Source organism: Dromaius novaehollandiae, chromosome 5, assembly GCF_036370855.1.
Source record: "Dromaius novaehollandiae isolate bDroNov1 chromosome 5, bDroNov1.hap1, whole genome shotgun sequence".
NCBI classification, from domain to species: Eukaryota; Metazoa; Chordata; class Aves; order Casuariiformes; family Dromaiidae; genus Dromaius; species Dromaius novaehollandiae.
The window spans coordinates 7,041,270-7,053,177 of NC_088102.1; the positions used below are offsets into that span (position 1 = coordinate 7,041,270).

At 56.1% G+C, this 11,908-nt stretch overlaps 1 protein-coding gene across 1 annotated transcript; it reads right to left on the reverse strand.

The window, feature by feature from the left end:
* Window positions 1–6,364: 6,364 nt before the first annotated feature.
* GPR135 (G protein-coupled receptor 135) lies at window positions 6,365–9,256 on the reverse strand. Its single transcript, XM_026114928.2, has one exon. It carries the CDS (start codon window positions 9,199–9,201, stop codon window positions 7,933–7,935), a length of 1,269 nt encoding a protein of 422 aa, XP_025970713.2. The 5' UTR covers window positions 9,202–9,256; the 3' UTR covers window positions 6,365–7,932.
* Window positions 9,257–11,908: the final 2,652 nt, after the last annotated feature.

Consider the following 11,908-nt stretch of genomic DNA (forward strand, 5'->3'; position numbering starts at 1 on the left):
TTGTTGCAGCTCCCGGGGGCTGGGGGCTTCCCGGGGATGGGGATGGCTTCCCACCATGCTGGAGCTCCTTGTGGGCTTCTGGGCCACTTGAACTCATCATTGGTGGATCCTCGCGCGTCCCTCTCGACGCACCCGCGGCATCTTCTTGGCGGCTGCACAAACCCTCTCGGCCTGTCCACACTCTCCCACCCCATCACGATGTCCCCTTTTCCATGCATCTTTGCATCGGGACTCCAGGGCTTTTGGTCAGCTTTTCTCCAGCGCTCTTTGCATAAAAACGCCCTTTGCAGCAGTCAGCGCGGCCAGGCGCAGTGGGGAAGGCACTGGGCTGGTCGGGGCATCTGCATGCAGCTCTCAGTTAGGCTCTTGCTGCCCCTTTATTGCAGAAAATGCAACACTCAGGGCTTCGGTGTCCCACCGCCGGGGCCAGCTTGGCATTGCTGTATCTCCCCGATAAATCACACCCAGGGTGCAAAGAGCGGGTGCTGCCGAAGGACCCCCGGCCCCTTCCCTCGCCTGCCCCGAAGGCTGCAGGCCTCCCCGCCGCGGGGCACGGCAACACGCGTGCGGGAAAAGGCCATTCCTCCATGCGAATCGGAGGTGCCACCACTCCCACCCGACCCCTTTGGGTGCTTTATACATTTTAGCCTTAAGCGGGCTCTGATGCAGGTGTGTGCGCGTGAGCCGGAGAGGAAGGCGCTTGCCCGACACGGGGAACCTTGGAAAAAGCAGCATCACCATCTGGTGGCACTTTCTGGACTTTGCACTTGTAGAGCTGTCCCTAGCAGAAAATCTGCTTCCTTCTGGCAAGTTCCTACTGTTTTCTGACAGCTACAGGGCTTTTCCAACTGTGGGGCAGTCAAAATGTTAAATTTTATATTCACATTTTCCCCCCAGACTAGTTGGGGAGGCATAAACTGAATTCTGTCCATGCTAATTTTTTTGTATTCCTGGAGTCAGGCAGGCAAGGATCACAATTTTGCCATTATGTCGAATCAGATCAGTTGCAACTAGGATCTTCTTTCACAAATAAAACCAGTGCATGCTGCTGGGCAGATGGAGCTCCTGGATGCACCAGTCTTTGCATTTTCTGACTGTGTTTCCACGCCAGGGCCTGTCCTGGCCCTGGGATGTGCACAGAGACTCTGCTCTGTGCAGACTTCCCCCTGCTAAAATCCAGCTTTCCCAGATTTTATGGTGGCATCGCATGAACTCTCCAGCAAGATAGAGTTTCCCAGTTCCCGGAGCACCTCCAGGAACCAGCTCCTTCAAGTACTTTTTTGCTGTGGCTTTCTTTGCTGGGCCATACTCCAGCATTTGCTTGCAGCTCCATGATCTCTACTCTGCAGGGAGGCGTGGCATACCTGTGCCCTGTGTTTTGGGCAAGCAGAGTGGTCCCAAACCAAGATAATCCCGGGCACCACGGCACAAGGTGTGGATGACACCAGTCAGGACACTGCCGCTGTGCTCCTCCGTCCCTCCTCTCGGGAGCTGCCTGCCTGCTTGGCCCTGCCAGCAGCTCCCCCGCTTTGCAGGACACCCGACTCTCAAACTTCATGAAGACCATGCCACGAGCAGAGGGAGAGGTGAATAACCCCGGCCACGTACTTCGCCCAGCTCCCAGCATCTGCTTCAGACCTTTTTCCTTAGAAATGGAAGTGCAAAGCAGCTCAGCCAAGACACGCTTTCTCCAGTTTATGGAAGGGGAGATTGCAGCTTGGGTCACGTTCACTGGAAAGGCTCCACAATGCCGATGCCTTCTTCAAAACTTGACGTGACCTCAGGGGCAGCATATTACCAAATGGGCTGTAAAATGCACCAGACTAAGCACGACGGCCTCGGGCATCGCGCGGCGAGGAGCACAAGTGCCTCGGCGCGTTACAGCGTGCCGGGGAAATAAGTGACCTCGTTACTCGGAGCGGTTTCTCCCCGACGCTCAGACTAGCTCAGCGTACGCTGCTAGGTCGGGTGAGCAAATTGCATTTATGTGGTTGTGAGGGAATTGCTGGGTGAATGATTTAAGATAAATTCGTCTCGCTGCTTTTGTCCATGTCTGTGCCTCCGAGGCTTTTCAGCCTGCAGGAACCATCCGCTCGCCGCTCTCCGTTCGCTGAGAGGCAGGGGCAGCTGGCGGGCTGGTCCCCAGCAGCTCTGCAGGGCATGACCGGGTCCTGCTGGGACCCTCTGCCGAGAGGTGCTGCCTGCTAGCCACCCGCCTTGCTGCTGCCCCGCTTAGGAGCCCGTCCAACGCCCGTCCGCAGCCAGCATCCGGGAATGGTTTCCATATGCTCCGAATTTGCACACTTCAGCGACTCCCTCTGCTAAACCACCCCGGAGCATAAACCTGAGGATTTCAGCCTGTACGTCAGTATTTATGGCTGAAACAGGTGGAGATTCCTGCTGCCTGAAGCACGTCCTGCTTCAGCTCCATGGAGCAGCCCTTGCTCAGCAAGAAGGCTCTTCCTTGGCATTCTGCTGTGTGTGTTTATGGCTGGGAAGAGCCCATTTTTGTTGGCTTTAGCTTTGGATTAAGAAGTAGTAGTTTGGGGGGAGTTTCAGGCTGAAAGAGCTGTTTTTCAACTCATTTATTGAGGAGTCTGGGCGCTGGGCAGCAACTGAGGCGGGGACACAAGGTTGAAAATGGTCCATAAAGGCAAGGATCATGGATGCACAAAATTAGGGATGCCGGGCACATGGAAATTGCTCCCCACGCTGTTTTGTGGGCTTCTGTCAATGTCTCCCTTTGCTAAGCCACCCGAGCCTGGAGGGTCTCGGTGCCAACGCGGCAAGAGTCGCATGTGATGCATGGCTCCTCGCAGAGGGATGCACTTCCTGCGCCGAATTATGGCTGGAGCCAGCTCATCTTTCACAATATCCCCCGAAGCCTGTAGGTGTGTTTTTGTGCTGCTTTGCACAGCACAAACATCCTGAGCAAGGCTGCAGGGCTTGATCGCTGCCCGAGCAGCAAGTCACAGCCTGACCCTCCGGCGTGGGTGGCCAGATTGGCGCGATAGCTCCTGTAGGAAACGCACGGTTTGTTCTTCGGCTATGGACATTACAGATTGCACCAGCAGAGCCCGAGTCTAGCCAAAAACCCATCTTCAAGCCAGACTCAGTGTGGGAAGCAGAGCCCAGCATGTGACGTTAGTGGGGGTCCTGCTGAGACCCACAGCCCATGAAGGCACTGCCGTCTCTGCGGGACCGAAATGCTGGGGGGGGGGGGGGTCACTACATCTCTGCCTTCTGGCACAGGTGCCCGATGAGGAGGAGACTTTGCAAATGGCCTTTTTTTGTGGGCCTGAATCCAGAGCAGCACCCAACACACTTGCCTGGAGCATGTCACTTGGTGCTGATACCCCCTTTGCCTTTGAGCACCTAAGCCAGGTCTCCACTGGCTTTGGCCGCAGTCTTATTGGGTCACCTCAGCTGAGCAGAGCGGCCACCGCTGCCCAAGACGACTAGTGTGGGTCCTGGTTGTGTGGTGCCCTGGGGTCAGTGCCACTTCCACTTTGGTTTCCCCTGTGGCTCATCCACTTTGTGCCGGAGAGCGGGACTTGCAGTCCATCTCTCCATGCTACTGCTCCTCCTGCTTCCCATGGTGGTGTGTTCCTGCATGATGTAGCTTGGAAAAAATCTAGAAACAGAGAACTGTTCCCCCAACACTTCACCTGGGGTAAATTTAAATGTTTCAGGCTTCAGGCAACACTCTACAAGAGACATGGCAATAGCAACTTCTGCATTGCAAAGAGCACTGGGTACAGCCAGAGGGTTGTACTGATGGTGCCTGGTCCTCCCACATGCGCCCCAGTGACACGATTGGGGCTCACCACACCGAGATCTGTGGCAGGGCAATGTAGCTGCCTGAGCAGGCCATCACACAATGCTGCATCCCATCACCAGTGATCCCTCCCGTGGGTCTGGGGACTGTTTTATTCTTCCGCCTCTACAACAAACCTTCCAAAGGGCAGCATGCGTTCCGTTTAATGATTACTACTTAATCCACCTTTGGGCACAGGTTTCAGAAAGGCACATTTAGGCCTTGCACTGCATTCATCACAACCCTTGTTGCTAATATTTTCATTTCGGACATGGCAGTCCTGAAGGCAGAATGGTTGAGCTCATCATACTGTGAACTGAAGTTGGCTTTTCCTATCGTCATCAGAGGAAAGGCTGCGCTGGTGGCTCAACTCTCTGCTGGCATCTACCCACATACACAAACTAGCACTGAAAGGGGAGAGGGGATGTTGGATTTAATTCATGTGAACTATTTCAGTTCTGGTGATTATCATCAGCTATTACAGCCCATCAGGCTGTCACTTAGAAACTGCTAATTGTTTGCAGTTCATAAATTATCCACAAAGCATTTGCTCTGAACTGCGCCTTCGTCTGGGGAGTAGGAAGGGAGTGGAAAGTAATGACTTGAATGAAGCTGATGATTAAGTCGATGGCAAAACTACCATTGATTCCAGTCTGAACAGTACCTTTTAAAATGCTTTTCATTCCTAAAGACTTACCATTTCCCTTCTAAGATATCACACATTAGTTATACCAGTGGCATGCATAGCATTGCCAAATGATTTGGCACTCCTTAAACAGAGGGTAAGTGTTCTGGAAAGACGATGAGTGACTAAAGAGCCTAGGTCCCATTTTTAGCCTTGACTTTACTAATATTGTCACTGGTATTCAGGGCTGAGTTGCTCAAGTCATGTAAACTGCTCTCCCTATTGCGCCCAATATCCTGCACCAAATCACCTATATGAATTTTGAATTGGGGTGTTAAAAGGCGTCCCAGCTTCCTTTGCAGAGCCCTTGTGCGAACGAGCCTGTGGCTTGTCTCGCAACCAGACTCATCTCAATGCGGGAAGAGGAAATGAAAGGTGGAAGAGCCCGTCGATGGAGGGTTTGTTCCCCAGTGCTAGTTTTGCAAAGTCTGAGCCCTCAGTGTCTTGCTGCCTTCTGGGTGGAAATCACTTTTTGGGTGCAAATCACCCTGTGTTGGGTCTGAGGGCAGACCACACACCAGACTGCCCATGAGCATGGCTGAGGCCTTCTCCCCTGCGGGAGAATCATGTACAGGCATTGGCCAGGGCTTGCTAATAATAAGTTGAAATCTGTGCTGTTCCAGCTTCACTACCGTGTTCCCGGAAAGCCGCAGCCAGGTGTGTTAGTTGACGCCTGGTGCAGTTCCCGTGACACCGTATGGCTGCCCCAGTCCTGCCCCCTTCCATGACATACACAGAGTGACACCCCAGTGCCTCCGCTTCCTCTGGGGTGGGATAAAGCCCATCCCGGGCATGGCGAGGAGAGGGCCCAGGTACCACTCCAACCTTCCACGCCCACCCAGCTTTAGGTCGGTGGTGAGACCATCTCCTCACAGGGAAATGCTGTGGTGCTGCCTGAGGTTACCTGGAACAGCCAGCTCTTCCCACCTCTTCCTAGGGAAGGCACCTCTCACCAGCCCTGGACTAGCCAAGGACTTCACCACTCAGCTCAGCTGCTTGTGTGGATCCCAGTTGTTCCTGGGGTGGTGGGCACCAGAGATGGCCGTCTGACAGAGAGAGGAGATGTCATAGGGACTAGGGTCCTCCTCACCCCACCTGTGTCTGGCCCTGTCCCCCTTCTTCCCTCTTTCCACTACCACTGGCACGTCCCTGACCCCACAGTGGGCTGGGTCAGGGAACTGAAGCACCAAGAAATACCTCTATTTGCTCCGTTTTTCATAAGCTGCATGTTCTGCTGCCCTAGCTTTCATAATGGACTTGCTGCAGCCAAAGGGAAGTGCTGGAGCAGCTGGAAGGGAGGCATGGGGTGGGGGGGGACTGAACAACACCTCAAGAGCCAAGCACAGCAGTGCTGGACCTTCATCTTCATTTTTTTCTTAGCCCAAGATCTATGGGCTGCTCTTACCGAGATTGTTCCATTGGGCAGAAAAAGCTCTTCTTGCATGCAAAAGGTGCAAAAACCCTCTAAATCTGTGTGGTGCTAAAGACAGGCTTTAAATGATCACTTCTGATTAGAAGTACAAGCCCTGTTGTAAAGCTGCAGAGAGACCAGGTTGCTAACAGTAACATCTCTTCTCATCCAGCATGGACTTCTTATTACCTTAAGCATACACAACCATACACAACCACCTCTTTTCTTCGGTTTTGGTGCACCTTGGGCAGGCCAGAGAAGCCAAAACACAAGCAAGTCCCGTGCTGCCCTTCTGACAAGTCACTAGTGCTCACTGGCTGTCAAACAGCTTTGGTGAAAAGAGGTGGTGATCTCAGTCCAGTTCCTCTCTGAAACAGTGCCAAAAATACACTGCTCGATTTGCAAGCTCCAAGATTTGCATGGGAAAATATCACAGCTGAGAAGCATCAAAGAGTTGAAATTTTTCCTTACGGACTTCAGGAACATGACAGATGAAAATTACAGAAATGATTACAGCAGGAAAAGTGATTACATTAAAATTTCACAAACTATTAGGTCTCTTTCTATAATCACTCATCTGGCAATTTTTTTCAGAAGTTTCCCTTTCAAGGCTAAGAATTATGCCAGGCTGAGACACTTTAATCTTCTGCATAAAAGATAATTTATTTCTTGTCTCACTTGCAAAATAACGATAGTATGTTCACTGGAGCCACAAACAGCTGAAAAAGCTGGAAACACAGTAACACTGTATGTTTAAATACTGTACAAGAAAAACACAGCCTTTCTTTCTCGTTTAAGTTTGGTGAAGACAGAGGAAAGCCCAATCTTAATTTCTGGGTCAAGACACTAATTTAAGGCTTTAAGCCTCTGAGCCTGTGGGCAAAAATTTGTATAAATAAATTCATATGAATGTATGCTGTGCACTTCAGCTGTCTGGTATTATTTTCATTTTTCAGTGGCAAACAGAGCTAGTTTTTAAACATTACATTCTAGCAGTAGATGGCTGCTATCAAGCCAGTAATACCTGTTCTGTGCACATACACATTTTCACACGCTTAAGCACACAAAGGACACACAATATTGCTTTACTTCGCCTTTCAGATACTCACCTCTCCTGCAGGGCTCCTCTAAATACAGTTAAACTGCGTTAGAGATGTGAGATGAGCTCAAACAGAAAACGCACACCTTGTGCACAAACCCAGCGATACCAGAGTCCACACCCACACCCTCTTCCTCAGTTTTGCCTGCAGAGCTCTTATTTCTCATATTCTTAGTATTTTTAAGCTGATAGTACCTGTAAAAAAAAAGAAGAGGCTGCTGAAATTCTAACAACTGAAGTTTCATCTTCCTCTCCCTCCCTGCCAGCAGCACACGTTTTCTGTCTGTAGACATCTGTCACAGCAATTGCTGTTTTGTTGTATCTATCTGGGAGTTTGTTTTTTTTTTTAAAGCATCGTAAAAGATCACTTTTTTATTCCATCCTACAGATTGCGACTTTCTTCACTTCCACATCTGATGGGTTAATGCAACGTTTTCCTGCCGTGCTGCACTTTCACAGCGCGCTGTTTCTCTGAGCGTCTTTCGGCTGTCAGTGTGCAGCTCCCCGTCGCTGTTTTAGCACTTAGCAAACAGCTCACAACAGTCCGTCGGCTCGTGCTGTATCCGTGCGTCTGTCCCTCAGCCTCCCTCGAGCACTTTCTGCAGAACCGGAGCAGCCGCTGCTTCGTTCTTGCAGCCCAGCTCTCGCGCTGGCTGCCTTGAGCTGCTCTTGCCAGGGTCCGACGTGCGCAAAGGGGGAGCCCCCTTCCCCACGGACCCCTCCTCACCATGTGCAGAGCCATTCACCAAAACAGGGCTCGCACGATGGAAAAAAGAGATATATCTCGCACCATGGCTCCCGCAGTCCCGTCTCGCCGGTTTCCTGCTAACCCGGCTGTGCGCAGCTCCAAATGCCGGGTGTTTCCCCAGGGAGACGACCCGCGGCTGGACCCCCCTCCGCGTCCAGGCACCCCGACCCCGTCAGAGGCTGGTGTCCACCGTGTCCGCTTTGGCCTGCAAGGTGGCCTCCGAGACGGTGTCGGGCTGCCCGTCCCGACAGAAGAGGACGGCCGGGTTCTTGCAGGCCCACATGGCCACCTCTGCCCCGCTGGCCGGGCTGGAGGAGGACGGGGCGCTGCCCGGGGGGCCGCCGGGCCGGTTGACGTAGCGCTCGCGGACGCGCTCGGCCCTGCCCCGGGGCTCCGGCCGGCGGCCGGGGGCCGAGAGGTAGGCGGCCACGTTGTTCCTAGTCCTGTAGCCGCCCTCGCGGCTGCGCCGCAGCAGCACGGAGATGTTGGGGTTGCGGGCGGCGTAGATGAGGGGGTTGATGGCGCCGTTGGCCCAGGCCATGCCGCTGGCCACGGCGTCCATGGTGGGCGAGAAGGGCAGGCGGCCGGCGGCGGCGGCCAGCCCCAGCACGCAGTAGGGCCCCCAGCAGCAGATGATGGAGACGATCATGATGAGGACGGTGGTGGCCGTGCGCATCTCGCCGTAGGCCCGCAGCAGGTGCCCGTAGGTGGTGAGGGGCCGCACGCGGCTCTCGGCCAGCCGCACGGCCCGGCAGATGTTGTAGTGGCAGAAGCACATGAGGGCGAAGGGCAGCAGGTAGCAGAGCACGATGAGGGCGGCGCCGTAGGGCGGCCCCAGGCGGGACGAGCCCCAGGGCAGCACGTAGACGCAGCGGTAGGCGCCGGGCCGGGCCTCCCGCCGCCCCTCGCCCGCCAGCCCGTACCAGGGCCCGGCGAGGGCCAGCGCCGCCAGCCAGACGGCGGCCAGGAGCCGGGCGGCGCGGCGGCGGCCCATCTTGTGGCGGGGCTGGCGGACGATGGCGCAGTAGCGGTCGAAGGAGAGCAGGGCCATGGTGAGGGTGGCGGCGATGCCCAGCCCGGCGTGCAGGGCGGCGCTGGCCAGGCACAGGCGCTGCCCGAAGAGCCAGGCGCCGGGCGGGCGGCTCAGCAGGCTGAGGAAGGCCAGCGGCAGGCAGAGCAGGGCGCCCAGCAGCTCCGACAGCGACAGCGACAGCACGAAGGCGTTGGTGACCGTGCGGAGCTGCCGGTGCCGGGCGATCACCAGCACCACGGCGCCGTTGCCCAGCGCCGACAGGGCGAAGATGAGCAGCAGCGCCAGCGCCTGCGAGGCCAGCGCCGCCGCCGACCACCCCGCCGCCGCCGCCGCCGTGTCATTGCCGCCGCCGCCGCCGCCGCCGCCGCCGCCGCGGGAGAGGTTGCTCCAGGCCGCGGCGGGCTCCATGCGCAGCCGGCGTGCCCCGCCGCCCGCTCCGCCCCGCCGCCGCGCCAGAGGAGGCGCCGCCGCCGCCGCCGCCGCCGCGCTGCCCGCCCGTTCGCCCGCCCGCCCGCCCGCGGGGGCTCCGCCGGCCGCTGACGTCGCCCGGCCCCCGTTGCCCGGGGAACCGCCGCCCGGCCGCGACCGACCGCCGCGGCGCCTCGGTGCCGGCAGCGGGACGGGGCCGCACGGCCCCACACGGGACAGGGACCCCCGCAGCCAGGACGCGGCTCCAAGCCCCACACACAGCCGGGACAGGGCCCCACACACAGCCGGGATGGGTCCCCCCAGCCCCACACGGGACAGGGACCCCCCCACAGCCAGGACAGGGCTCCACAGCCCCACACACGGGACAGGGACCCCCGCAGCCAGGACGCGGCTCCAAGCCCCACGTTGGACAGGGATGCCCCCACACACGCAGCCGGGACGGGGCCCCATGGCCCCACACAGGACAGGGACCCCCCCACAGCCAGCAGCAGGGTCCCAGGCCCCACACGCAAGCCAGGGACCCCCCACAGGCGGGATGGGGCCCCACGGCCCCACACAAGCGACAGGGACCCCTCACAGCTGGGACGGGGCCCCACCGCCCCACACACAGGACAGGGACCCCCCCACAGCCAGGACAGGTCCCCACAGCCCCACATGGGACAGGGACCCCCACACAGCCAGGACGGGGCCCCACACAGGACCAGGACCCCACACAGCCAGGACAGGTCCCCACAGCCCCACACGGGACTAGGACCCCCACACAGCCAGGACAGGTCCCCATGGCCCACATGGGGCCATGATCAACCCCCACAGCCAGAACAGGTCCCGCAGCCCCACACGGCAGAACAGGGAGCTGGACCCCGTCCTCCCATCCCAGCCACTTCTTTGGAGCCATCAGACCTTGCTACCAGTCAGCATAGGGACGATTTTCCACACCCTGTCACTTTTTTTGCATGTTCCCCAAATCTGCGATCCCTCTTCCCCACATACAGGGACAAATGTAGGCTGGAAGAGGCAGGAGCAGTGGGAAACTAATAGCCGCTTTGCTTTGCTGGTGGATCTGGAGTGGGATGAGCTAGCCGGCATCACCACGAACATCACCAGCAGCCACGACGCAGCTGCTTTCACCCCGCACACAGCCGCTCTGCTCACACGCTGCACAACAGCAACCCCCTGTGCTGCCAGCCTGTATCTTTACTGCCTGCACACCTGCAAGTTTATTGTGTCTCGCCTGACAAAGTGCTCTTTAACACTGTGCTTTTTGGCACTTACTTACCTTCATTCCTGATAGGGAGGAGATAACAGGAAGAACAGATCTAATGAGGATGTTCGTGCACACAAGCAGGCACCGAGGTGCCCCTCGCTCTCAGGGCTGCCGTGGCCAGGCACATCCCCTGGGCCTGCAGGGAGGACTGCACCCTCGGAGACCCACAGAGAGAAGTTATTCAAAGCACGGGAGAATTTCTTAGGGGAGGGAAAGGCCAGGACTTTGCCCTATAATGAATAGGTAATGAAGGATACACCCAAATTAACAGCTGAAAAGCTTCCAGGTTTTCTGTGCTTGGCTTGTCTCATGAAACCCATAGCCGTGCTTGCTGGAAAAAGAGATGGACAGCTTGAGAAAAGTCAGGTAAGGTGCCCTCTTATGGCAGTCAGACACAAAAAGCACTTGCCACCAGCACAGTTGTAAAGCTCTGATCACTAAGGGAAACAGTCCCATCAGCCCTTCCTCACCTGAGAAGGTTAAAGCCAGTAAGAAGAAACACTCCACACCTATCTACAGAGCAGCTTAGCCGTCTGCCTCCCTGGTTACTACCTATCTCAGGCTCTGCCCCTGTTCTCCTCACTTTTTTTGGAAGATGGAGAATTTAGGGAAACAATGGTTTCCAAAGCTGAGTCAGTGCCTCTTCTCCTCTTCCTTGAGTAAATGACTGGGGAGATAATTTGGTATTTCAGAGGGTGAGGTAGAGCAGACAGACTTCATGTCAAAGATGATGGGAGCAGGGGAACAGTATCGGCAGCTCTGCCTGCCTGGGAGGCACTATCACCAGGGCTGGGAGTTGTTCCCCAGAGATCACACAGAGGACACAGCTGTCACGAGAGCCTCTGAAGCGCAGAGACAAAATACAAAATCAGGTCCACCAAAAGGGTGCCCATTCCTGATCCTGGTCTGTGGCACAGTGACATGAATCCCTCAGAAAGCCGATGGAGACTTTGAAAGGCAGAATCACAGAAAAATGTCCTGCAGTTAGGTAGCATGATCACACCAGATATTACACAGTTTCAAAAGGCAGAGGAAAAAAAACACACCGTTAAGCAGACGCCAGAGCAGAACTGGGGAGCTAGGAGGTAGAGAGCCAAGGGGCACACCACGAGGCTCGCCTGGGAGGTCATGGTAATGGGATTGGCTTTTCCATGCTTTAGGCTCTGGGATAGTGAAGTAAATCCAATTTTAGCTACAATCCGATCTATTTTCTCCAGGCCTAGGGAGTTTCTGCAGTTCTTGCACCTCTCTCCCTGCGTGCAATACACTGTGACTCCAACATCGTGACTTTTTGCCCCAGTTGGAGCTCAAGCAGGGGGAATCTGCTCACAGGAGAGAGGCCTAGAAACAGGACCAGACACAGGGCAGAAGGCAGAGAAGCCCAGCCTGACCTGTCTCTACCTGCTGCACTCTCTGCCAGGG